Genomic DNA, 27,911 nt, shown 5'->3' with positions numbered 1-27,911 from the left:
ACAGGAGAAGGAGAGGAGACAGACACCACCCACAGGAGAAGGAGAGGAGACAGACACCACCCACAGGAGGAGAGGAGACAGACACCACCCACAGGAGAAGGAGATGAGACAGATACCACCCACAGGAGAAGGAGAGGAGACAGACACCACCCACAGGAGAGAGGAGACAGACACCACCCACAGGAGAAGGAGAGGAGACAGACACCACCCACAGGAGAGGAGAGGAGACAGACCACCACCCACCACCCACAGGGAGGAAGGAGACAGACACCACCCAGGAGGAGAGAGGAGAGGAGACAGACACCACCCACAGGAGAAGGGAGGAGACAGATACCACCCACAGGAGGAGGAGAGGAGACAGACACCACCCACCACCCACAGGAGAGGGAGAGGAGACAGACACCACCCACAGGAGAAGGAGAGGAGACAGACACCACCCACAGGGAGGAGAGGAGACAGACACCACCCACAGGAGAAGGAGAGGAGACAGACACCACCCACCACCCACAGGAGAAGGAGAGGAGACAGACACCACCCACAGGAGAAGGAGAGGAGACAGACACCACCCACCATCCACAGGAGAAGGAGAGGAGACAGACACCACCCACAGGAGAAGGAGAGGAGACAGACACCACCCACCCACATCCACAGAAGGAGAGGAGACAGACACCACCCACAGGAGAGGAGAGGAGACAGACACCACCCACAGGGAGGAGAGGAGACAGACACCACCCACAGGAGAAGGAGAGGAGACAGACACCACCCACAGGAGGAGAGGAGACAGACACCACCCACAGGAGGAGAGGAGACAGACACCACCCACGGGAGGAGAGGAGACAGACACCACCCACAGGAGAAGGAGAGGAGACAGACACCACCCACAGGAGAAGGAGAGGAGACAGACACCACCCACAGGAGAAGGAGAGGAGACAGACACCACCCACAGGAGAAGGAGAGGAGACAGACACCACCCACAGGAGAAGGAGAGGAGACAGACACCACCCACAGGAGGAGAGGAGACAGACACCACCCACCATCCACAGGAGAGGAGAGGAGACAGACACCATCCACAGGAGAAGGAGACAGACACCATCCACAGGAGAAGGAGACAGACACCACCCACAGGAGGAGAGGAGACAGACACCACCCACAGGAGAAGGAGAGGAGACAGACACCACCCACAGGAGAAGGAGAGGAGACAGACACCACCCACCATCCACAGGAGAAGGAGAGGAGACAGACACCATCCACAGGAGAAGGAGACAGACACCATCCACAGGAGAAGGAGACAGACACCACCCACAGGGAGGAGAGGAGACAGACACCACCCACAGGAGGAGAGGAGACAGACACCACCCACAGGAGAAGGAGAGGAGACAGACACCATCCACAGGAGAAGGAGACAGACACCATCCACAGGAGAAGGAGACAGACACCACCCACAGGAGGAGAGGAGACAGACATCACCCACAGGAGGAGAGGAGACAGACATCACCCACAGGAGAAGGAGAGGAGACAGACACCACCCACAGGAGGAGAGGAGACAGACACCACCCACGGGAGGAGAGGAGACAGACACCACCCACAGGAGAAGGAGAGGAGACAGACACCACCCACAGGAGAAGGAGAGACACCACTCACAGGAGACAAGAAAAAGGAGGAGAGAAAATGATTGAATATTTAACTCCCCAGAATGTTTTAGCTTTTTCCAGGTACGTGACGACTCAACCAACTGCACCTCTCCATGGTCGGGGTGAATTGTGTTTGACGGGGGGGGTTGGCACACTCTTCAAAAAGCTAACCGGTTTCTCAAGACCCCCCCCCCGCTTAAAAACACACACCTTACTCTATTCACCTGTCCATCATTGGTAACATGGGGTCAACTTACACAAGCATCCAAACACACACACACCTGACTCCATTCAGCTGTTCATCACCTTACTCAATTGTAGTCCTCAAGCTCTCTCCACACACACACACGCACACACACACACACCCCTGGAGTCCTCGGCGAGTCCTTGTCTTATTGACTGCATGATTTGTCCTTACAATCACAGCGCTATCAATCAACAGATTGTCATGACAACATGGTCCTTGTGTCCTGAAGTTGGTAATGCTTCCATTGCCAAGACAGCTCCATGTCATTTCTACATTCAGGGCAAGAAAACAGAGATATTTTCCCCCATTAAAATGTATCTCTTCGAAGAACAGTGGAATATCACCGTAGAGAAAATAAGAAGGAAATACAGAGAGAGAGAGGGAGAGAGAGAGAGAGAGACAGAGAGAGGGAGAGAGAGAGAGAGACAGAGAGAGAGACATCACCCACAGGAGAAGGAGAGAGAGACAGAGGAGAGAGAGACAGACACCAGATGGGAGAGAGACAGACAGACAGAGGAGAGGGAGAGAGAGAGACAGAGAGAGAGGAGACAGACACACCCAGAGGAGAGGGAGAGAGAGAGACAGAGAGAAAGAGAGAGACAGAAGAGAGAGAGAGAGACTCAAGAACTGCACCTCTCCATGGCGAGAGAGAGAGACACACGGAGAGAGTTTCTCAAGAGAAAACACAGAGACAGAGAGAGAGGGAGACACAAGATCCAGACACACAGAGAGAGATTCAGCTGACACGGAGAGAGAGAGACACGGAGAGAGACACCCCGGACGGGAGACTGCATGATTTGAGAGAGAGCGATCAAGACAGAGACAGAGACAGAGAGACAGAGACAGCTCCAGAGAGGGCAAGAAAACAGAGAGAGAAAAGAGAGAGACAGAGAGAGAAGGGATAGAGAGAGAAAGAGAGAGAGAGAGAGAGAGAGAGAGAGAGAGAGAGAGAGAGACACGGAGAGAGAGACACGAGACGAGAGAGAGAGAGAGAGAGAGAGACAGACAGAGAGAGAGAGAGAGGACCAGAGTTTCTCTCCACTCTGCATGGAAGAAGGGAGGACAGGTCCGTTTCCAAACTGTTCATACTTTCCGTGAACTCATCCTTTCCAGAAAATGTTAAATCCAGCAAGCTGTGATTCCTCCAACTTTTCAAGAAGCAGAAAATCAGAAAAAATAGAGAGAGAGAGAGAACCCATCTCTCTGTCTCTATTGTGGAGAGACCTTTATCCTCTGACCTTGCTTTCATCATCATGAGTGGAATAGGGTATCTTCTTCACCCATTGATCACACAATGTTTGACTTTTGGCTAATCCATACATACACACAAACCCACAAACACTGTCGCACACCCACTAAAAATATCAAGTTAGTAACGCAGAAGGACAGGGAGAGAGAGAGAGAGAGAGAGAGAGAGAGAGAGAGAGAGAGAGAGAGAGAGAGAGAGAGAGAGAGAGAGAGAGAGAGAGAGAGAGAAACAGAGAGAGAGAGAGAGAGAGAGAGAGAGAGAGACTGTGAGGTCACCGATAAAACACTGATATCTGATCAATGTTCCTGGCTTCATAAATCATCCATATATATTTCTACAGAAATAAGTCAGATCCTGCTTCTGTTGCCTGTTTTGAGTGTTTGCTACTGATCACCAAGCCTCAAGCAACCACAACATGTCGGTTAAACAATTTCACAAATCTGTTTTTAAACTTAGCTATGCTGTAAATATAATTCACACTCTTTGACCTGAATGCCAAGCGTCACGTCTGGAGGAAAGCTGCCACCATCCCTACAGTTGTGAGGATGTTTTTCAGCAGCAGGAACTTGGAGACGAGTCAGTTTTGGGAAGAGATAAACGGAGCAAAGTACAGAGAGATCCTTGATGAAAACCTGCTCCAGAGCAGTCAGTACCTCAGACTGGGGCGAAGGTTCACCTTCCGAAGGGGCTTCTGGTATCAATCATTTATTCATACATGTCATATGAGCCATTCATGATTTGAAATGCAATCAAAAAACACCAATATGAAGATAATATAACCATAGACAATTTTAGTAGCAAATTATTTAGACTGATGGAATGTACCATCCCCACGTCTCCACAATGGATCAGTCCACTCAGACAGGCACAAATCAGACTGATGGACTGTACCATCTCCACGTCTCCACAATGGATCAGTCCACTCAGACAGGCACAAATCAGACTGATGGACTGTACCATCTCCACGTCTCCACAATGGATCAGTCCACTCAGACAGGCACAAATCAGACTGATGGAATGTACCATCCCCACGTCTCCACAATGGATCAGTCCACTCAGACAGGCACAAATCAGACTGATGGACTGTACCATCCCCGCGGGCTCTAGAATGGATCAGTCCACTCAGACAGGCACAAATCAGACTGATGGAATGTACCATCCCCACATCTCCAGAATGGATCAGTCCACTCAGACAGGCACAAATCAGACTGATGGACTGTACCATCCCCACGTCTCCAGAATGGATCAGTCCACTCAGACAGGCACAAATCAGACTGATGGACTGTACCATCCCCACGTCTCCACAATGGATCAGTCCACTCAGACAGGCACAAATCAGACTGATGGAATGTACCATCCCCACGTCTCCACAATGGATCAGTCCACTCAGACAGGCACAAATCAGACTGATGGACTGTACCATCCCGCGGGCTCCAGAATGGATCAGTCCACTCAGACAGGCACAAATCAGACTGATGGACTGTACCATCCCCACGTCTCCACAATGGATCAGTCCACTCAGACAGGCACAAATCAGACTGATGGAATGTACCATCCCCACGTCTCCACAATGGATCAGTCCACTCAGACAGGCACAAATCAGACTGATGGACTGTACCATCCCCGCGGGCTCCAGAATGGATCAGTCCACTCAGACAGGCACAAATCAGACTGATGGACTGTACCATCCCCACGTCTCCACAATGGATCAGTCCACTCAGACAGGCACAAATCAGACTGATGGAATGTACCATCCCCACGTCTCCACAATGGATCAGTCCACTCAGACAGGCACAAATCAGACTGAAGGACTGTACCATCCCCACGTCTCCAGAATGGATCAGTCCACTCAGACAGGCACAAATCAGACTGATGGACTGTACCATCCCCACGTCTCCAGAATGGATCAGTCCACTCAGACAGGCACAAATCAGACTGATGTACTGTACCATCCCCACGTCTCCAGAATGGATCAGTCCACTCAGACAGGCACAAATCAGACTGATGGACTGTACCATCCCCACGTCTCCAGAATGGATCAGTCCACTCAGACAGGCACAAATCAGACTGATGGACTGTACCATCCCCACGTCTCCAGAATGGATCAGTCCACTCAGACAGGCACAAATCAGACTGATGGACTGTACCATCCCCACGTCTCCACAATGGATCAGTCCACTCAGACAGGCACAAATCAGACTGATGGAATGTACCATCCCCACGTCTCCACAATAGATCAGTCCACTCAGACAGGCACAAATCAGACTGAAGGACTGTACCATCCCCACGTCTCCAGAATGGATCAGTCCACTCAGACAGGCACAAATCAGACTGATGGACTGTACCATCCCCAAGTCTCCAGAATGGATCAGTCCACTCAGAAAGGCACAAATCAGTCTGATGGTCTGTACCATCCCCACGTCTCCAGAATGGATCAGTCCACTCAGACAGGCACAAATCAGACTGATGGACTGTACCATCCCCACGTCTCCACAATGGATCAATCCACTCAGACAGGTGCACATCATGATCCTTGCTACTCAACTAAAGACATTTCGACAGGAAAGAGAGAAAGAAAGACAAGGGATAGATGCAGACACTGTAAGGTAGTGTTACAGACAGACAGACAGACAGGTAGTGTTACCCTGCTGTGTCCTCATCTCCCTCCCTCCGACAGACAGACAGACAGACAGACAGACAGACAGACAGACAGACAGACAGACAGACAGACAGACAGACAGACAGACAGACACAGACAGACAGGTAGTGTTAACCTGCTGTGTCCTCATCTCCCTCCCTCCGACAGACACAGACAGACAGACAGACAGACAGACAGACAGACAGACAGACAGACAGACAGACAGGTAGTGTTACCCTGGTATGTCCTCCTGGAATCCCTCCAGCTCGTCCCTCTGCTCAGACAGAGAAGACTCCAGGTCCAAGTAGGTTCCATTATGGGACAGCTGCAACGCACAGTCATCAAGCTACAGAGAGAGAGATAGAGACAGAGAGACAGAGAGAGAGAGAGAGAGACAGAGACAGAGAGAGAGAGAGAGAGAGAGACAGAGAGAGAGAGAGAGACAGAGAGAGAGACAGAGAGAGAGAGAGACAGAGAGAGAGGGAGACAGAGAGAGACAGAAAGAGAGACAGAAAGAGAGACAGAGAGAGAGACAGAGAGAGACAGAGAGGGAGAGAGAGACAGAGAGAGAGAGAGAGAGAGAGACAGAGAGAGACAGAGAGAGAGAGAGAGAGACAGAGAGAGGGAGACAGAGAGAGAGAGAGACAGAGAGAGAGGGAGACAGAGAGAGAGAGAGAGAGAGAGAGAGAGAGAGAGAGACAGAGAGAGAGACAGAGACAGAGAAAGACAGAGAGATAGGGAGACAGAGAGAGAGAGACACAGACAGAAAGAGAGAGAGAGACAGAAGAGAGAGAGAGAGCGAGAGAGAATGAAGGACAATGTTATTATTACATTTTCACAACAGAGAGAAAGAGTAGTACAGCAGACAGTAGCTAGAGAGAGAGGAGAGGAGATACAGACAGTAGCAGTAACAGTAGGTTTCTATCCAATTGGCGACAGATTTTCTACTATTATAAAATATGCTCATATTCCCACCAGTGGTGTTTCCACCAAACTGACGGATAGAAATCAGTATGTGATGACGTTGTACACACACACAAAAATAAATCTGCTCACATTTTTATGTACCGAATAAAAAACTAAATTTTGAATGTGTTTCCATCACATTTTAAATTCTACAGATAGTTTTGTCACAAAGTTGCGTTAAATAGCGAATGTGTCTACTCTGATCTCGGTACATTCGCTCTAGACAACAGCTGGCAGGTAATCAATCAAATGTAATCAATCAAATGTAATCAATCAAATGTAATCAATCAAATGTATTTATATAGCCCTTTGTACATCAGCTGATATCTCAAAGTGCTGTACAGAAACCCAGCCTAAAACCCCAAACAGCAATGCAGGTGTAGAAGCACGGTGGCTAGGAAAAACTCCCTAGAAAGGCCAGAACCTAGGAAGAAACCTAGAGCTACATCACATTATCATTCAACATTAACTATCCCAATTTATCAATAAACGTCACAATAAGGTGCAGAGTGTTCCGATTTGCCTGCCGGGGGGGGGGGCAAGGAGACACGTTCTTAAAGAAGAAGTTAGAGGTCTGTGAGAGCCAGAAATCTTGCTTGTTTGTAGGTGACCAAATACTTATTTTCCACCATAATTTACAAATAAATTCATTAAAAATCCTACAATGTGATTTTCTGGATTTTTTTTCTAATTTTGTCTGTCATAGTTGAAGTGTACCTATGATGAAAATTACAGGCCTCTCTCATCTTTTTAAGTGGGAGAACATGCACAATTGGTGGCTGACTAAATACTTTTTTGCCCCACTGTATATAAGGTCCCACAGTTGACAGTGCATGTCAGAGCAGAAACCAAGCCACGAGGTCAAAGGAATTGTCAGTAGAGCTCCCAGACAGGATTGTGTTGAAGCACAGATCTGGGGAAGGGTACCAAAATATGTCTGCTGCATTGAAGGTCCCCAAGAACACAATGGCCTCCATCATTCTTAAATGGAAGAAGTTTGGAACCACCAAGACTCTTCCTAGAGCTGGGCGCCCGGCCAAACTGACCAACCGGAGGAGTAGAGCCTTGGAAGAGCCTTGGTCAGGGAGGTGAACAACAACCTGGTCACAGTGACAGAGCTCCATAGTTCCTCTGTAGAAATGGAAGAATGACAACCATCTCTACAGCACTCCACCAATCAGGACTCTATGGTAGAGTGGCCAGACAGAAGCCACTCCTCAATAAAAGACACATGACACCCCGCTTGGAGTTTGCCTAAAGGCAACCAAAAGGCTCTAAGACCATGAGAAACGAGATTCTCTGATATGATGAAACCAAGATTGAAGTCTTTGGCCTCAATGCCAATCGTCACGTCTGGAGGAAACATGGCACCATCCCTAAGCATGGTGGTGGCAGCATCATGCTGTGGGGTTGTTTTTCAGCGGCAGGGACTGGGAGACTAGTCAGGATCAAGGGAAAGATGAACGGAGAAAAGTACAGAGAGATCCTTGGTGAAAACCTGCTCTAGAGCGCTCTGGACCTCAGACTGGGGCAAAGGTTCACCTTCCTATAGGACAACGACCCTAAGCACACAGCCAAGACAATGCAGGAGTGGCTTCGGGACAAGTCTCTGAATGTCCTTGTGTGGCCCAGCCAGAGCTCAGACTTCAACCCATCTTTGGAGGGACCTGAAAATAGCTGTCCAGCAACACTCCCCATCTAACATGACAGAACTTGAAAGGATCTGCAGAGAAGAATGGGGGGAAAAAACTCCACAAATACAGATGTGCCAAGCTTGTATATATGATTATACTCTTAGTTAGTATTTCTTTTTAGGGCAATCTCGCCAGAAATGGTCAAAATAGAGAGGTTTAAGACCCTCGTAAGACAGATGTATTGCAAAAGGGGAAAGAGGGGTTAGTCTGTGGACATCTGAGGGTTGGAATTAAGATTGGAGTGATTGATTGGCCGATATACTTGGAGTCCAGTGTATCAGTTGGCGAGGATTGGATACCCATAATTGTTTGGAATACTTCAGAATTACTGCATCAAACCTTCCTCTTTCACAGATTGGAGAGGGTTGGATCGGAGAGGGTTGGATCGGAGAGGGTTGGATTGGAGAGGGTTGGATCGGAGAGGGTTGGATTGGAGAGGGTTGGATTGGAGAGGGTTGGATTGGAGAGGGTTGGATTGGAGAGGGTTGGATCGGAGAGGGATGGATCGGAGAGGGATGGATTGGAGAGGGATGGATTGGAGAGGGTTGGATTGGAGATGGTTGGGTTGGATTGGAGAGGGTTGGATTGGAGATGGTTGGGTTGGATTGGAGAGAGTTGGATTGGAGAGGGTTGGATTGGAGAGGGTTGGATTAGAGAGGGTTGGATTGGAGAGGGGTTGGATTGGAGAGGGATGGATTGGAGAGGGTTGGATTGGAGAGGGTTGGATTGGAGAGGGATGGATTGGAGAGGGTTGGATTGGAGAGGGTTGGATTGGAGAGGGTTGGATTGGAGAGGGTTGGGTTGGACTGGAGAGGGTTGGATTGGAGAAGGTTGGATTGGAGAGGGTTGGATTGGAGAGGGATGGATTGAAGAGGGTTGGATTGGAGAGGGCTGGATTGGAGAGGGATGGATTGGAAAGGGTTGGTTTAGAGAGTGTTGGGTTGGAGAGGGTTGGATTGAGAGGGTTGGATTGGAGAGGGTTGGATTGGAGAGAGTTGGATTGGAGAGAGTTGGATGGGAGAGGGTTGGATTGGAGAGGGCTGGATTGGAGAGGGCTGGATTGGAGAGGGTTGGATTGGAGAGGGATGGATTGGAAAGGGTTGGATTAGAGTGTTGGGTTGGAGAGGGTTGGATTGGAGAGGGTTGGATTGGAGAGGGTTGGATTGGTGAGAGTTGGATGGGAGAGGGTTGGATTAGAGAGGGTTGGATTGGAGAGGGTTGGATTGGAGAGGGATGGATTGGAGAGGGTTGGATTGGAGAGGGATGGATTGGAGAGGGTTGGATTGGAGAGGGTTGGATTGGTGAGAGTTGGATGGGAGAGGGTTGGATTAGAGAGGGTTGGATTGGAGAGGGTTGGATTGGAGAGGGATGGATTGGAGAGGGTTGGATTGGTGAGAGTTGGATGGGAGAGGGTTGGATTAGAGAGGGTTGGATTGGAGATGGTTGGATTGGAGAGGGTTGGATTGGAGAGGGTTGGATTGGAGTAGCAGGAAAGTAATAGTGAAACCTTCACTTATCCAAATACATTCTTCAAAGTTTTCTGATCCTAGTTACATAAAGGTTCAATCACAAAAATATGCCAATTGGTTAACCTATCTGATTTAGCCTCAGTTTTCAATTCTCCTCTATAGGAAATGTGACTGAGAACGAGATTTGTTTCTGGGACGTGTGCTTTGATGTCTCTTGTGTTTGAACGTGGGAAGCATTTGTACTTTCACTCTCTGCCAAAACACAGTTACAGTCACTCACCCTTGTAGATAACTTGAAGTAGGTATTGTGTCTGGAAGTAGACTCAACTAGCTAGCAAGCTAAACCAACTTACTGATGACAAAATTAGTTTAACTTTGGATAGCCTAACTGTTGGGCAAGTTAAGGACTGTCAATAACTTACACAATGTAAACGGGACAATATTTTCAATGTTGCACACCTTTTAGTTGTCTCGTTAAACTTTTAATATTTGTATATGAATTTCTACAATTTATAGTTGGTTTGAGTTTTTTAAAGTCGTTTAAATTTGGAGCTATTTACATTTCAAAATATTGTCCCAATGGACATTGTGTAATTTACTTATGGTCCCTAACTAGCCCCATAGCGATATCCAATGTCAAACCAATTTCACAATCGGGTCGTGTGTAGCTGCTCTCCGAATTGATGACTATTTGGATGCTGCCAACTGTGGGCATGTGGGCAGGAATGAAATAAACCCACGGAAAACAGTTACTGTACCCTCCATTCCGTGACAGATCATTTTCCCCTAATTATATAGCAAATCTCAGTTTTGGATAAGACTGGCGTATCTATGTACACTTTGTAGTACATTTTGACACTAGAATAAATGTTTCTAACTCAAATTGATGCCACATATTCAAAAGGAAAAGTTGCTTACTACTTTCAGTTGCTCTTTAAAATGTGGCATGGCTTAAACAGCGTTGACAGAGGTAGAGAGTGGTGTATTCTGGGTAAACACACCCAGGCTACATGACCCCCCCTACAGGAATGACATGATGTCTCTCCCCTCTAGTTTGTTTTAATCCCTCGTCACATTTGCTTCACACCCTTTTTAAAAAAAAATTTTTTTACAATTTTGCCCGTAAAATAAAGTCTCGTTTTCCAGGGTGGGTAAACGAACATGAGCGCCTGGTCGTGTAGAGCCTGGAGAACAAAGGGATCCGTTTGTGGCTGGGTGCTGTTTTCAACATTAAGCTCGTGTCCCAAATGGCATCCTATTACCTATATAGTGCAGTATTTTTTTGACTAAGGCCCATAGGGTTCTGCTCTAAAGTAGTGCACTATGCAGGATATATGGAGCCATTTGGGACACACGCTCCAGCTCTGTTAAGGGAATTACCCAGCTGCATTATGAAGCTATAAAGACTACAGAACATGAAACCCAACCCAGTGAGTGAGAGAGAGAGAGAGAGAGAGAGAGAGAGAGAGAGAGAGAGAGAGAGAGAGAGAGAGAGAGAGAGAGAGAGAAGTAAAACACCAAATAATGCATGCAGAGCAGAAATAGCAGATACCCAATTATGATCAAAATCCAGAAAAGAGATGTTAAATTCTATAACCACCTAAAAGGAAGTGATTCCCAAACCTTCCACAACAAAGCCATCACCTACAGAGAGATTAACCTGGATAAGAGTCCCCTAAGCAAGCTGGTCCTGGGGCTCTGTTCACAAACACAAACACACCCCACAGAGCCCCAGGACAGCAACACAATTAGACCCAACCAAATCATGAGAAAACAAAAAGATAATTACTTGACACATTGGAAAGAATTGACAAAAAACAGAGCAAACTAGAATGCTATTTGGCCCTAAACAGAGAGTACACAGTGGCAGAATACCTGATCACTGTGACTGACCCAAACTTAAGCAAAGCTTTGACTATGTACAGACTCAGCGAGCATAGCCTTGCTATTGAGAAAGGCCGCCGTAGGCAGACATGGCTCTCAAGAGAAGACAGGCTATGTGCTCACTGCCCACAAAATGAGGTGGAAACTGAGCTGCACTTCCTAACCTCCTGCCCAATGTATGACCATATTAAAGAGACATATTTCCCTCAGTTTACACAGATCCACAAAGAATTAGAAAATGTACCCGATTGTGATAAACTCCCATATCTACTGGGTGAAATACCACAGTGTGACATCACAGCAGCAAGATGTGTGACCTGTTGCCACGAGAAAAGGGCAACCAGTGAAGAACAAACACCATTGTAAATACAACCCATATTTATGCTTATTTATTTTATCTTGTGTCCTTTAACCATTTGTACATTGTTAAAACACTGTATATATATATAATATGACATTTGTAATGTCTTTATTGTTTTGAAACTTCTGTATGTGAAATGTTTACTGTTTAATATCTATTTCACTTGCTTTGGTCATGTAAACACATGTTTCCCAGGTTAATAAAACCCCTTGAATTGAAGAGACAGAGAGAGAGACAGAGACAGAGAGACAGAAAGAGAGAGACAGAGAGAGAGACAGAGAGACAGAGAGAGAGACAGAGAGAGAGACAGAGAGACAGAGAGAGAGAGAGAGAGAGAGAGAGAGAGAGAGACAGAGAGACAGAGAGAGAGAGAGAGAGAGAGAGACAGAGAGACAGAGAGAGAGAGAGACAGAGAGACAGAGAGACAGAAAGAGAGAGACAGAGAGAGAGAGAGAGAGAGACAGAGAGAGAGAGACAGACAGAGAGAGAGAGACAGAGAGAGAGAGAGAGAGACAGAGAGAGAGAGACAGAGAGACAGAAAGAGAGAGACAGAGAGAGACAGAGAGAGAGACAGAGAGAGACAGCGAGAGAGAGAGAGAGAGAGAGAGAGAGAGAGAGAGAGAGAGAGAGAGAGAGAGACAGAGAGAGATCCATTCAGTCTTGTTCACATTTGGCCTCAGTTTTTTTAAGGCATTTAGAGCCAGCGGTGGGAGGGACAAGGAACCTGTTAATGTTAAAGTGTACTGTGTGTTTACGTCCTCCCTCATTCTTTGATATCTAATGCTGGGATATCTAAAACACATGTAAGCATGTGCATCTCTGCATGGCAAATCTGTACGGGTACAACAACACTCAGCTAACACAGGACTAACAGGTGACTAACACATTACTACTACAATACTGTGTGATTACTTGTTCAGGGGCGGCAGGTAGTCTAGTGGTAAGAGCAGGAAGTGTAGTGGTTAGAGCAGGAAGTGTAGTGGTTAGAGCAGGAAGTGTAGTGGTTAGAGGCAGGTAGTGTAGTGGTTAGAGGCAGGAAGTCTAGTGGTTAGAGGCAGGTAGTCTAGTGGTTAGAGGCAGGTAGTCTAGTGGTTAGAGGCAGGTAGTCTAGTGGTTAGAGCAGGAAGTGTAGTGGTTAGAGGCAGGTAGTCTAGTGGTTAGAGGCAGGTAGTCTAGTGGTTAGAACAGGTAGTTAACCCACTGTTCCCCTGAACAAGTGGTTAGAACAAGGAAGTGTAGTGGTTGAACAAGGCAGGTAGTCTAGTGGTTAGAGGCAGGTAGCCCAGTGGTTAGAACAGGTAGTCTAGTGGTTAGAGGCAGTTTAACCCAGTGTTAGAGCAGGTAGTCTAGTGGTTAGAGGCAGTTAACCCAGTGGTTAGAGGCAGTTAGTCCAGTGGTTAGAGGCAGGTAGTCTAGTGGTTAGAGGCAGTTCAGCCCAGTGGTTGAACGAGGCAGTTAACCCACTGTTCCCTGAGGCAGGTAGTCTAGTGTTACAAGGCAGTTGGACCCACTGTTCCCCTGGACAAGGTTGCTGGAACCCACTGTTCCCGGGCTGACAAGGTCAAAATATGTCATTCTGCCCCCTGAACAAGGCAGTTAACCCACTGTTCCCCTGAACAAGGCAGTTAACCCACTGTTCCCCTGAACAAGGCAGTTAACCCACTGTTCCCCTGAACAAGGCAGTTAACCCACTGTTCCCCTGAACAAGGCAGTTAACCCACTGTTCCCCTGAACAAGGCAGTTAACCCACTGTTCCCCTGAACAAGGCAGTTAACCCACTGTTCCCCTGAACAAGGCAGTTAACCCACTGTTCCCCTGAACAAGGCAGTTAACCCACTGTTCCCCTGAACAAGGCAGTTTAACCCACTGTTCCCCTGAACGAGGCAGTTAACCCACTGTTCCCCTGGACGAGGCAGTTCACCCACTGTTCCCCTGAACCAGGCAGTTAACCCACTGTTCCCCTGAACAAGGCAGTTCACCCACTGTTCCCCTGAACGAGGCAGTTAACCCACTGTTCCCCTGGACAAGGCAGTTAACCCACTGTTCCCCTGGACGAGGCAGTTAACCCACTGTTCCCCTGGACAAGGCAGTTAACCCACTGTTCCCCTGGACGAGGCAGTTAACCCACTGTTCCCCTGGACAAGGCAGTTAACCCACTGTTCCCCTGGACGAGGCAGTTAACCCACTGTTCCCCTGGACAAGGCAGTTAACCCACTGTTCCCCTGAACAAGGCAGTTAACCCACTGTTCCTCGGTAGACCGTCATTGTAAATAGCAATTTGTTCTTAAATGATTTGTTAAATAAAGGAAAAAATGACTAATGCATTACTAATACAACTAGGTGATATTTCAGTCGGGGCCATGGCTCACAGGGAGAAACCATGTCTGCAACTCAACAGGCACCCTATTCTCTATTTAGTGCAGGGCCACAGGGCTCTGGTCGAAAGTAGTGCACTATATAGGGAACAGGGGGCCACAGGGCTCTGGACGAAAGTAGTGCACTATATAGGGAATAGGGGGCCATAGGGCTCTGGACGAAAGTAGTGCACTATATAGGGAATAGGGGGCCACAGGGCTTTGGTCGAAAGTAGTGCACTATATAGGGAACAGGGGGCCATAGTGCTCTGGTTGAAAGTAGTGCACTATATAGGGAACAAGGGGCCATAGTGCTCTGGACTAAAGTAGTGCACTATATAGGGAATAGGGCTCTGGTCGAAAGTAGTGCACTACATAGGGAATAGGGCTCTGGTCGAAAGTAGTGCACTATATAGAGAATAGGGCTCTGGTCTATAGTAGTGCACTATATAGAGAATAGGGCTCTGGTCTATAGTAGTGCACTATATAGAGAATAGGGCTCTGGTCAAAAGTAGTGCACTATATAATGGGAATAGGGCTCTGGTCAAAAGTAGTGCACTATATAGTGAACATGGTGCCATTTGGGACAGACAACAAGCTAATTCCACATCCAGAGACAGCACCATATAGAGTCAGCACCATGATGTGACAGCACCATATAGAGACAGCACCATGATGTGACAGCACCATATAGAGACAGCACCATATAGGGACAGCACCATATAGAGTCAGCACCATGATGTGACAGCACCATATAGAGACAGCACCATATAGAGACAGCAACATATAGAGTCAGCACCATGATGTGACAGCACCATATAGAGACAGCAACATATAGAGTCAGCACCATGATGTGACAGCACCATATAGAGACAGCACCATAGAGTCAGCACCATGATGTGACAGCACCATATAGAGACAGCACCATATAGAGACAGCACCATATAGAGACAGCACCATTTAGAGTCAGCACCATGATGTGACAGCACCATGATGTGACAGCACCATATAGTGACAGCACCATGATGTGACAGCACCATGATGTGACAGCACCATGATGTGACAGCACCATATAGAGACAGCACCATATAGAGACAGCACCATATAGAGACAGCACCATATAGAGTCAGCACCATGATGTGACAGCACCATATAGAGACAGCACCATATAGAGACAGCACCATATAGAGTCAGCACCATGATGTGACAGCACCATATAGAGACAGCACCATATAGAGACAGCACCATATAGAGACAGCACCATATAGAGTCAGCACCATGATGTGACAGCACCATGATGTGACAGCACCATATAGTGACAGGACCATATAGAGACAGCACCATGATGTGACAGCACCATATAGAGACAGCACCATGATGTGACAGCACCATATAGAGACAGCACCATGATGTGACAGCACCATATAGAGACAGCACCATGATGTGACAGCACCATATAGAGACAGCACCATATAGGACAGCACCATGATGTGACAGCACCATATAGAGACAGCACCATATAGAGACAGCACCATGATGTGACAGCACCATATAGAGACAGCACCATATAGAGACAGCACCATGATGTGACAGCACCATATAGAGACAGCACCATATAGAGACAGCACCATGATGTGACAGCACCATATAGAGACAGCACCATATAGAGACAGCACCATGATGTGACAGCACCATAAAGGATCAGCACCATATAGAGACAGCACCATGATGTGACAGCACCATGTAGAGACAGCACCATATAGAGACAGCACCATGATGTGACAGCACCATATAGAGACAGCGCCATGATGTGACAGCTACATATAGAGACAGCACCATGATGTGACAGCAACATATAGAGACAGCACCATATAGGATCAGCACCATATAGAGACAGCACCATGATGTGACATCTACATATAGAGACAGCACCATGATGTGACAGCACCATATAGAGACAGCAACATATCGAGACAGCACCATATAGAGACAGCACCATGATGTGACAGCACCATATGGAGACAGCACCATATAGAGACAGCACAGTGCTGTCCCGATATGGTGCTGTCTCTATATCGTGCTGTCTCTTTATAGCACCATACAGAGACAGCCCCATACAGAGACAGCACCATGATGTGACAGCACCGCAGAGACAGCACCATAGAGACAGCACCGTAGAGACAGCACCATACAGAAACAGCACCGTAAAGAGACAGCACCGTAGAGACAGCACCATACGGAGACAGCACCGTAGAGACAGCACCATAGAGACAGCACCATACAGAGACAGCACCGTAGAGACAGCACTGTAGAGACAGCACCGTAGAGACAGCACATTAGAGACAGCACTGTAGAGACAGCACCGTAGAGACAGCACCGTAGAGACAGCACATTAGAGACAGCACAGTAGAGACAGCACTGTAGAGACAGCACTGTAGAGACAGCACAGTAGAGACAGCACCGTAAAGACAGCACTGTAGAGACAGCACAGTAGAGTCAGCACTGTAGAGACAGCACCGTAAAGACAGCACTGAAGAGACAGCACAGTAGAGACAGCACTGTAGAGACAGCACAGTAGAGACAGCACTGTAGAGACAGCACAGTAGAGACAGCACTGTAGAGACAGCACTGTAGAGACAGCACTGTAGAGACAGCACCGTAGAGACAGCACAGTAGAGACAGCACAGTAAAGACAGGACAGCACTGTAGAGACAGCACCGTAGAGACAGCACTGTAGAGACAGCACAGTAGAGACAGCACTGTAGAGACAGCACTGTAGAGACAGCACAGTAGAGACAGCACAGTAGAGACAGCACAGTAAAGACAGGACAGCACTGTAGAGACAGCACCGTAGAGACAGCACAGTAGAGACAGCACTGTAGAGACAGCACTGTAGAGACAGCACAGTAGAGACAGCACAGTAGAGACAGCACTGTAGAGACAGGACAGCACTGTAGAGACAGCACCGTAGAGACAGCACTGTAGAGACAGCACCATACAGAGACAGCACCGTAGAGACAGCACCATACAGAGACAGCACCATACAGAGACAGCACCGTAGAGACAGCACCATACAGAGACAGCACCATACAGAGACAGCACCGTAGAGACAGCACCATACAGAGACAGCACCGTAGAGACAGCACCATACAGAGACAGCACCGTAGAGACAGCACCATACAGAGACAGCACCATACAGAGACAGCACCATACAGAGACAGCACCGTAGAGACAGCACCATACAGAGACAGCACCGTAGAGACAGCACCGTAGAGACAGCACCGTAGAGACAGCACCGTAGAGACAGCACATTAGAGACAGCACAGTAGAGACAGCACTGTAGAGACAGCACTGTAGAGACAGCACAGTAGAGACAGCACCGTAAAGACAGCACTGTAGAGACAGCACAGTAGAGTCAGCACTGTAGAGACAGCACCGTAAAGACAGCACTGAAGAGACAGCACAGTAGAGACAGCACTGTAGAGACAGCACAGTAGAGACAGCACTGTAGAGACAGCACAGTAGAGACAGCACTGTAGAGACAGCACCGTAGAGACAGCACAGTAGAGACAGCACAGTAAAGACAGGACAGCACTGTAGAGACAGCACCGTAGAGACAGCACAGTAGAGACAGCACTGTAGAGACAGCACTGTAGAGACAGCACAGTAGAGACAGCACTGTAGAGACAGGACAGCACTGTAGAGACAGCACCGTAGAGACAGCACTGTAGAGACAGCACCATACAGAGACAGCACCGTAGAGACAGCACCATACAGAGACAGCACCATACAGAGACAGCACCGTAGAGACAGCACCATACAGAGACAGCACCATACAGAGACAGCACCGTAGAGACAGCACCATACAGAGACAGCACCGTAGAGACAGCACCATACAGAGACAGCACCGTAGAGACAGCACCATACAGAGACAGCACCGTAGAGACAGCACCATACAGAGACAGCACCATACAGAGACAGCACCGTAGAGACAGCACCATACAGAGACAGCACCATACAGAGACAGCACCGTAGAGACAGCACCATACAGAGACAGCACCGTAGAGACAGCACCATACAGAGACAGCACCGTAGAGACAGCACCATACAGAGACAGCACCATACAGAGACAGCACCATACAGAGACAGCACCGTAGAGACAGCACCATACAGAGACAGCACCGTAGAGACAGCACCGTAGAGACAGCACCGTAGAGACAGCACCGTAGAGACAGCACCGTAGAGACAGCACATTAGAGACAGCACAGTAGAGACAGCACTGTAGAGACAGCACTGTAGAGACAGCACAGTAGAGACAGCACCGTAAAGACAGCACTGTAGAGACAGCACAGTAGAGTCAGCACTGTAGAGACAGCACCGTAAAGACAGCACTGAAGAGACAGCACAGTAGAGACAGCACTGTAGAGACAGCACAGTAGAGACAGCACTGTAGAGACAGCACCGTAGAGACAGCACAGTAGAGACAGCACAGTAAAGACAGGACAGCACTGTAGAGACAGCACCGTAGAGACAGCACAGTAGAGACAGCACTGTAGAGACAGCACTGTAGAGACAGCACAGTAGAGACAGCACTGTAGAGACAGGACAGCACTGTAGAGACAGCACCGTAGAGACAGCACTGTAGAGACAGCACCATACAGAGACAGCACCGTAGAGACAGCACCATACAGAGACAGCACCATACAGAGACAGCACCGTAGAGACAGCACCATACAGAGACAGCACCATACAGAGACAGCACCGTAGAGACAGCACCATACAGAGACAGCACCGTAGAGACAGCACCATACAGAGACAGCACCGTAGAGACAGCACCATACAGAGACAGCACCATACAGAGACAGCACCATACAGAGACAGCACCGTAGAGACAGCACCATACAGAGACAGCACCGTAGAGACAGCACCGTAGAGACAGCACCGTAGGACAGCACATTAGAGACAGCACAGTAGAGACAGCACTGTAGAGACAGCACTGTAGAGACAGCACAGTAGAGACAGCACCGTAAAGACAGCACTGTAGAGACAGCACAGTAGAGTCAGCACTGTAGAGACAGCACCGTAAAGACAGCACTGAAGAGACAGCACTGTAGAGACAGCACTGTAGAGACAGCACAGTAGAGACAGCACTGTAGAGACAGCACAGTAGAGACAGCACTGTAGAGACAGCACCGTAGAGACAGCACCATAGAGACAGCACCATACAGAGACAGCACCGTAGAGACAGCACTGTAGAGACAGCACCGTAGAGACAGCACATTAGAGACAGCACTGTAGAGACAGCACCGTAGAGACAGCACCGTAGAGACAGCACCGTAGAGACAGCACATTAGAGACAGCACAGTAGAGACAGCACTGTAGAGACAGCACTGTAGAGACAGCACAGTAGAGACAGCACCGTAAAGACAGCACTGTAGAGACAGCACAGTAGAGTCAGCACTGTAGAGACAGCACCGTAGAGACAGCACAGTAGAGACAGCACTGTAGAGACAGCACAGTAGAGACAGCACAGTAGAGACAGCACAGTAGAGACAGCACTGTAGAGACAGCACCGTAGAGACAGCACCGTAGAGACAGCACTGTAGAGACAGCACCGTAGAGACAGCACAGTAGAGACAGCACAGTAAAGACAGGACAGCACTGTAGAGACAGCACCGTAGAGACAGCACTGTAGAGACAGCACAGTAGAGACAGCACTGTAGAGACAGCACTGTAGAGACAGCACTGTAGAGACAGCACCGTAGAGACAGCACAGTAGAGACAGCACAGTAAAGACAGGACAGCACTGTAGAGACAGCACCGTAGAGACAGCACAGTAGAGACAGCACTGTAGAGACAGCACTGTAGAGACAGCACAGTAGAGACAGCACAGTAGAGACAGCACTGTAGAGACAGGACAGCACTGTAGAGACAGCACCGTAGAGACAGCACCATACAGAGACAGCACCATACAGAGACAGCACCGTAGAGACAGCACCATACAGAGACAGCACCATACAGAGACAGCACCGTAGAGACAGCACCATACAGAGACAGCACCATACAGAGACAGCACCGTAGAGACAGCACCATACAGAGACAGCACCGTAGAGACAGCACCATACAGAGACAGCACCGTAGAGACAGCACCATACAGAGACAGCACCATACAGAGACAGCACCATACAGAGACAGCACCGTAGAGACAGCACCATACAGAGACAGCACCGTAGAGACAGCACCGTAGAGACAGCACTGTAGAGACAGCACTGTAGAGACAGCACAGTAGAGACAGCACCGTAAAGACAGCACTGTAGAGACAGCACAGTAGAGTCAGCACTGTAGAGACAGCACTGTAGAGACAGTAAAGACAGCACTGAAGAGACAGCACAGTAGAGACAGCACTGTAGAGACAGCACAGTAGAGACAGCACTGTAGAGACAGCACAGTAGAGACAGCACTGTAGAGACAGCACCGTAGAGACAGCACAGTAGAGACAGCACAGTAAAGACAGGACAGCACTGTAGAGACAGCACCGTAGAGACAGCACAGTAGAGACAGCACTGTAGAGACAGCACTGTAGAGACAGCACAGTAGAGACAGCACAGTAGAGACAGCACTGTAGAGACAGGACAGCACTGTAGAGACAGCACCGTAGAGACAGCACTGTAGAGACAGCACCATACAGAGACAGCACCGTAGAGACAGCACCATACAGAGACAGCACCATACAGAGACAGCACCGTAGAGACAGCACCATACAGACAGCACCATACAGAGACAGCACCGTAGAGACAGCACCATACAGAGACAGCACCGTAGAGACAGCACCATACAGAGACAGCACCGTAGAGACAGCACCATACAGAGACAGCACCATACAGAGACAGCACCATACAGAGACAGCACCGTAGAGACAGCACCATACAGAGACAGCACCGTAGAGACAGCACCGTAGAGACAGCACCGTAGAGACAGCACCGTAGGACAGCACATTAGAGACAGCACAGTAGAGACAGCACTGTAGAGACAGCACTGTAGAGACAGCACAGTAGAGACAGCACCGTAAAGACAGCACTGTAGAGACAGCACAGTAGAGTCAGCACTGTAGAGACAGCACCGTAAAGACAGCACTGAAGAGACAGCACAGTAGAGACAGCACTGTAGAGACAGCACAGTAGAGACAGCACTGTAGAGACAGCACAGTAGAGACAGCACTGTAGAGACAGCACCGTAGAGACAGCACTGTAGAGACAGCACCGTAGAGACAGCACAGTAGAGACAGCACAGTAAAGACAGGACAGCACTGTAGAGACAGCACCGTAGAGACAGCACTGTAGAGACAGCACAGTAGAGACAGCACTGTAGAGACAGCACTGTAGAGACAGCACTGTAGAGACAGCACCGTAGAGACAGCACAGTAGAGACAGCACAGTAAAGACAGGACAGCACTGTAGAGACAGCACCGTAGAGACAGCACAGTAGAGACAGCACTGTAGAGACAGCACAGTAGAGACAGCACAGTAGAGACAGCACAGTAGAGACAGCACTGTAGAGACAGCACCGTAGAGACAGCACTGTAGAGACAGCACCATACAGAGACAGCACCGTAGAGACAGCACCATACAGAGACAGCACCATACAGAGACAGCACCGTAGAGACAGCACCATACAGAGACAGCACCATACAGAGACAGCACCGTAGAGACAGCACCATACAGAGACAGCACCGTAGAGACAGCACCATACAGAGACAGCACCGTAGAGACAGCACCGTAGAGACAGCACCGTAGAGACAGCACCGTAGAGACAGCACCATACAGAGACAGCACCATACAGAGACAGCACCGTAGAGACAGCACCGTAGAGACAGCACCATACAGAGACAGCACCGTAGAGACAGCACCGTAGAGACAGCACCATACAGAGACAGCACCGTAGAGACAGCACCGTAGAGACAGCACCGTAAAGACAGCACCATACAGAGACAGCACCGTAGAAACAGCACCGTAGAGACAGCACCATACAGAGACAGCACCGTAGAGACAGCACCATACAGAGACAGCACCATACAGAGACAGCACGGTAGAGACAGCACCATACAGAGACAGCACCGTAGAGACAGCACCATACAGAGACAGCACCGTAGAGACAGCACCATACAGAGACAGCACCATACAAGGCCAGAGGTCACAACAGGTGCATCATGGTTCCCTGCTGTAGTGAGAAGCAGTGGAATATTGACTGGCTGAATACTGAAGAACTATAAAACTGAACAGTTTAATTCATGGTTCCCTGCTGTAGTGAGAAGCAGTGGAATATGTGAAAGTGAAGGTAGTTGTTTTAGACTACCTCGAAGGGTAAACCAAATGTGTATTGTTTTGAATCAACGACCAAATTGTTTTTTTTACTACTGGATATATAGCCAACCAGGTCAGGACAGCGGAATGGTTTTCACATATCAGTTCCCCTTCACTACCTGACCTAACGTGTCCTCGACGTCCACTTTCCTCTGCTGCTCTACAATGCTGTCCAGTCCAGCTGTATGATGACATTGTCCACCATGAACCCTCAGATCACAAGACCCGCCGGGCAGCAGGGTCACTCTCCCTCACACAGAGACAGACAGAGGGACGAATGGAAAAGCTCACAGACTATACATAGCATATCTATATTTAACCCTGCTGGGACCCAGCCTGATGGCCGTAGCTACAGAGAGGGTGTGATCCAGCCTGCTAGCCGTAGCTACAGAGAGGGTGTGATCCAGCCTGCTAGCCGTAGCTACAGAGAGGATGTGATCCAGCATGCTAGCCGTAGCTACAGAGGCTGTGACCCTGCCTGCTAGCCGTAGCTACAGAGGCTGTGACCCTGCCTGCTAGCCGTAGCTACAGAGAGGCTGTGATCCAGCCTGCTAGCCGTAGCTACAGAGAGGATGTGATCCAGCCTGCTAGCCGTAGCTACAGAGGCTGTGACCCTGCCTGCTAGCCGTAGCTACAGAGGCTGTGACCCAGCCTGCTAGCCGTAGCTACAGAGAGGCTGTGATCCAGCCTGCTAGCCGCAGCTACAGAGAGGCTGTGACCCAGCCTGCTAGCCGTAGCTACAGAGAGGCTGTGACCCAGCCTGCTAGCCGTAGCTACAGAGAGGCTGTGACCCAGCCTGCTAGCCGTAGCTAAAGAGAGGCTGTGACCCAGCCTGCTAGCCGTAGCTACAGAGAGGCTGTGACCCAGCCTTCTTGCCGTAGCTACAGAGAGGGTGTGACCCAGCCTGCTAGACATAGCTAAAGAGAGGCTGTGACCCAGCCTTCTTGCCGTAGCTACAGAGAGGGTGTGACCCAGCCTGCTAGACATAGCTAAAGAGAGGCTGTGACCCAGCCTGCTAGCCGTAGCTACAGAGAGGGTGCTAGCCGTAGCTACAGAGAGGGTGCTAGCCGTAGCTACAGAGTGCCCATGTACAGATCAGTACAGATGGAACAGCGAAAACTCAACTGGCCCCAAGTGTTCTGTTCACTAGCTAGCTATACCGGAAAGGACAGACGTTTGGTGTTTTTGAAATGAGGGATATTAAACCACTAACCCCATAAACTCTACTGGCCCTCCCAGTGACAGTCTGGTCAGACATACGGGTTGGAAGAATGGTGCATTAAAACCACTAACCCTAACCTTAAAACCCCAACACTGTGGTGTCTCTTGAAGAAATAGAATCAACCAAATGTTGCATGATGCCAACATGGGTGGGTTTCCCAATGGACAGGATTTAACTACCAACCAAACAGTCACCATTCTGTTGTGGATTATCACCGAAACTCACTATGACACTAGTTTACTAGTTAAATATTAAATTGCTGTCTGAGACTTCAATATCAGATGTAAAAAAGGCATAGAGAGCAGCTTATTCCATCATTGACGATAGATGGTGGCTTTTATCATTTGGGATTGAAGCTGGATCTAACCAACAGATGGCATGGGACGAGATGGACTAATCTCCACACGAGACCACTTTTTGAGGTCCGACAATGAGTATAGGGTAGTAGTGTACTATTTTAGACCAGGACCCATAGGGAACCATTTGGGATGAATCTCACACTGCATGTCGCCATTCCCCTTTCACTCTCCACAGAAATACTAGCCTTATAAATACTGTAGCCGTATAAATACTGTAGCCTTATAAATACTGTAGCCTTATAAATACTGTAGCCTTATAAATACTGTAGCCTTATAAATACTGTAGCCTTATAAATACTGTAGCCTTTTAAATAATGTAGCCTTTTAAATAATGTAGCCTTATAAATACTAGCCTTATAAATACTAGCCTTATAAATACTGTAGCCTTATAAATACTGTAGCCTTATAAATACTGTAGCCTTATAAATACTAGCCTTATAAATACTGTAGCCTTATAAATACTGTAGCCTTATAAATACTGTAGCCTTATAAATACTAGCCTTATAAATACTAGCCTTATAAATACTGTAGCCTTATAAATACTAGCCTTATAAATACTGTAGCCTTATAAATACTGTAGCCTTATAAATACTAGCCTTATAAATACTGTAGCCTTATAAATACTGTAGCCTTATAAATACTAGCCTTATAAATACTGTAGCCTTATAAATACTGTAGCCTTATAAATACTGTAGCCTTATAAATACTAGCCTTATAAATACTGTAGCCTTATAAATACTAGCCTTATAAATACTGTAGCCTTATAAATACTAGCCTTATAAATACTGTAGCCGTATAAATACTAGCCTTATAAATACGGTAGCCTTATAAATACTGTAGCCTTATAAAAACTGTAGCCTTATAAATACTAGCCTTATAAATACTAGCCTCATAAAAACTGTAGCCTTATAAATACTAGCCTTATAAACACTGTAGCCTTTATAAACACTGTAGCCTTTATAAACACTGTAGCCTTATAAACACTAGCCTTATAAACACTGTAGCCTTTTAAACATATCTCTCTCTCTCTCTCTCTCTCTCTCTCTCTCTCTCTCTCTCTCTCTCTCTCTCTCTCTCTCTCTCTCTCTCTCTCTCTCTCTCTCTCTCTCTCTCTCTCTCTCTCCAACACATCTGGAAAAATCAGCGATCTGTAGGGGAAAGATAGAATGACATGAAGAAGGATTGGACAGCAATGCATCAATTTCATGAATCTCAATATCCTTCAGAAACTACAGCCTGCAATATCTGCACTGAACCATTGGGTTCGAAACCTGGGGGTGCTGCATGATGCCACAAGACCGTTGCTAGACCGCAGAGCTAAAGATTAGCCATTAGAGGAGTGTACAGGTCTCAGAGAAAGTTACTCTTCATTCAAACTACCTGGTTTTATATGATCAGCCCTCAAACTACCTGGTTAAATATGATCAGCCCTCAAACTACCTGGTTAAATATGATCAGCCCTCAAACTACCTGGTTTAATATGATCAGCCCTCAAACTACCTGGTTTAATATGATCAGCCCTCAAACTACCTGGTTAAATATGATCAGCCCTCAAACTACCTGGTTAAATATGATCAGCCCTCAAACTACCTGGTTAAATATGATCAGCCCTCAAACTACCTGGTTAAATATGATCAGCCCTCAAACTACCTGGTTAAATATGATCAGCCCTCAAACTACCTGGTTAAATATGATCAGCCCTCAAACTACCTGGTTAAATATGATCAGTCCTCAAACTACCTGGTTAAATATGATCAGCCCTGAACATCAAACTACCTGGTTTTAAATGATCAGCCCTGAACATCAAACTACCTGGTTTTAAATGATCAGCCCTGAACATCAAACTACCTGGTTTTAAATTATCAGTCTACAGAGAAACTCCTGGCCCTAAACATCAACAGTCTACAGAGAAACTCCTGGCCCTAAACATCAACAGTCTACAGAGAAACTACTGGCAAAACTCCTGGCACTAAACATCAACAGGCTACAGAGAAACTACTGGCAAAACTCCTGGCCCTAAACATCAACAGTCTACAGAGAAACTCCTGGCCCTAAACATCAACAAGCTACAGAGAAACTCCTGGCAAAACTCCTGGCCCTAAACATCAACAGGCTACAGAGAAACTCCTGGCCCTAAACATAAACAGGCTACAGAGAAACTCCTGGCCCTAAACATCAACAGGCTACAGATAAACTCCTGGCCCTAAACAGGCTACAGAGAAACTCCTGGCCCTAAACACAAGACATCATACTCTCCAGATAATTACAGATTAAGCAGGAACCGAAACAAGACCTCAACCTCTCCTCATCATGAGAATCCCCAGCCCCAGTCAGTGTGAAGAAAGCCGTACTGCCTAACAAATAGTAAGTCTGGTATACTTAACACTTGTTTAATCTATTTCTCCTTCCAGTGAAAAGAGAGAGAAAGAGAGAGAGAAAGAAGGCCGTAATTACTTCACGTTAAACAAAACATCACCACACCGGGTCGAAAGAAAGAAAGCAAAGAAAGAAAGAAAGAAAGTTAATGTGTGTGTGTGTGAAAGTTAATGTGAAAAAAAAGTGTGTGTGTGTGTGTGCGTTAATGTGTGTGTGTGCGAAAGAAAGTGTGTGTGTGTGAATGTGTGCGTTAAGTTGTGAGTGCGTTAGATGTGTGTGTGTGTGTGTGTGTGTGTGTGTGTGTGTGTGTGTGTGTGTGTGTGTGTGTGTGTGTGAGTTAATGTGTGTGTGTGTGTGAGGGAGTGGTGTTTTGGTCAAATTTTCCATGTCTTTAAACAACAACATCACCACACCGGGTCGATAACATTAAGTAACGTAGCATTTAGGTTGTAGGCGTTAGTCTATGTGTGCGTGCGTTAATGTGTGTGTGTGTGTGTGTGTGTGTGCGTTAATGTGTAGTGTGTTAATATATTTAATGTGTGTGTGTGTTGGGGAGGATGTGTGTGTGTTCATGTCTGTGTGTTAATATGTTTATGTCTGTGTGGTGTTGTGTGAGGACAGTTAATGTTTGTGTGTGTGTGTTGTGTGCGTTAATGTTGGTGTTGGGTGTTGACTGTTTCATGTTAGTTGTTAATATGTTTTTCCATGTCTTTGGGAACCACAGAGGAAGAGGGTGTGTTCTGTAACACTAATGCTGTTTTAATGGAGAAGGTTTTGTTCATGAAAAAAAGACAACTGTTTATTCTTAGTGGTGTTGGGGAGGACAGCTTGACTCCTTTCATGTCTAGTTGTTAATATATTTATTCTCGTTGGTGTTGGGGAGGACAGCTTGACTCCTTTCATGTCTAGTTGTTAATATGTTTGTTCTCGGTGGTGTTGGGGAGGACAGCTTGACTCCTTTCATGTCTAGTTGTTAATATGTTTGTTCTCGGTGGTGTTGGGGAGGACAGCTTGACTCCTTTCATGTCTAGTTGTTAATATGTTTGTTCTCGGTGGTGTTGGGGAGGACAGCTTGACTCCTTTCATGTCTAGTTGTTAATA

At 47.5% G+C, this 27,911-nt stretch overlaps 1 protein-coding gene across 1 annotated transcript in view; it reads right to left on the bottom strand.

The window, feature by feature from the left end:
* Nucleotides 1–27,911, bottom strand: part of LOC115120564 (FH1/FH2 domain-containing protein 3-like) — a 190,947-nt gene that overhangs the window by 153,592 nt on the left and 9,444 nt on the right. The window contains 1 exon segment of the mRNA XM_065018158.1: nt 6,002–6,111. Within this exon segment, the coding sequence (XP_064874230.1) occupies nt 6,002–6,111 (110 nt within the window).

The sequence above is a fragment of the Oncorhynchus nerka genome, linkage group LG4, assembly GCF_034236695.1.
Source record: "Oncorhynchus nerka isolate Pitt River linkage group LG4, Oner_Uvic_2.0, whole genome shotgun sequence".
Classification (NCBI taxonomy): Eukaryota; Metazoa; Chordata; class Actinopteri; order Salmoniformes; family Salmonidae; genus Oncorhynchus; species Oncorhynchus nerka.
Note: the sequence above shows the minus strand (reverse complement) of the source record. Positions and strands in the feature narration are given on the sequence as shown.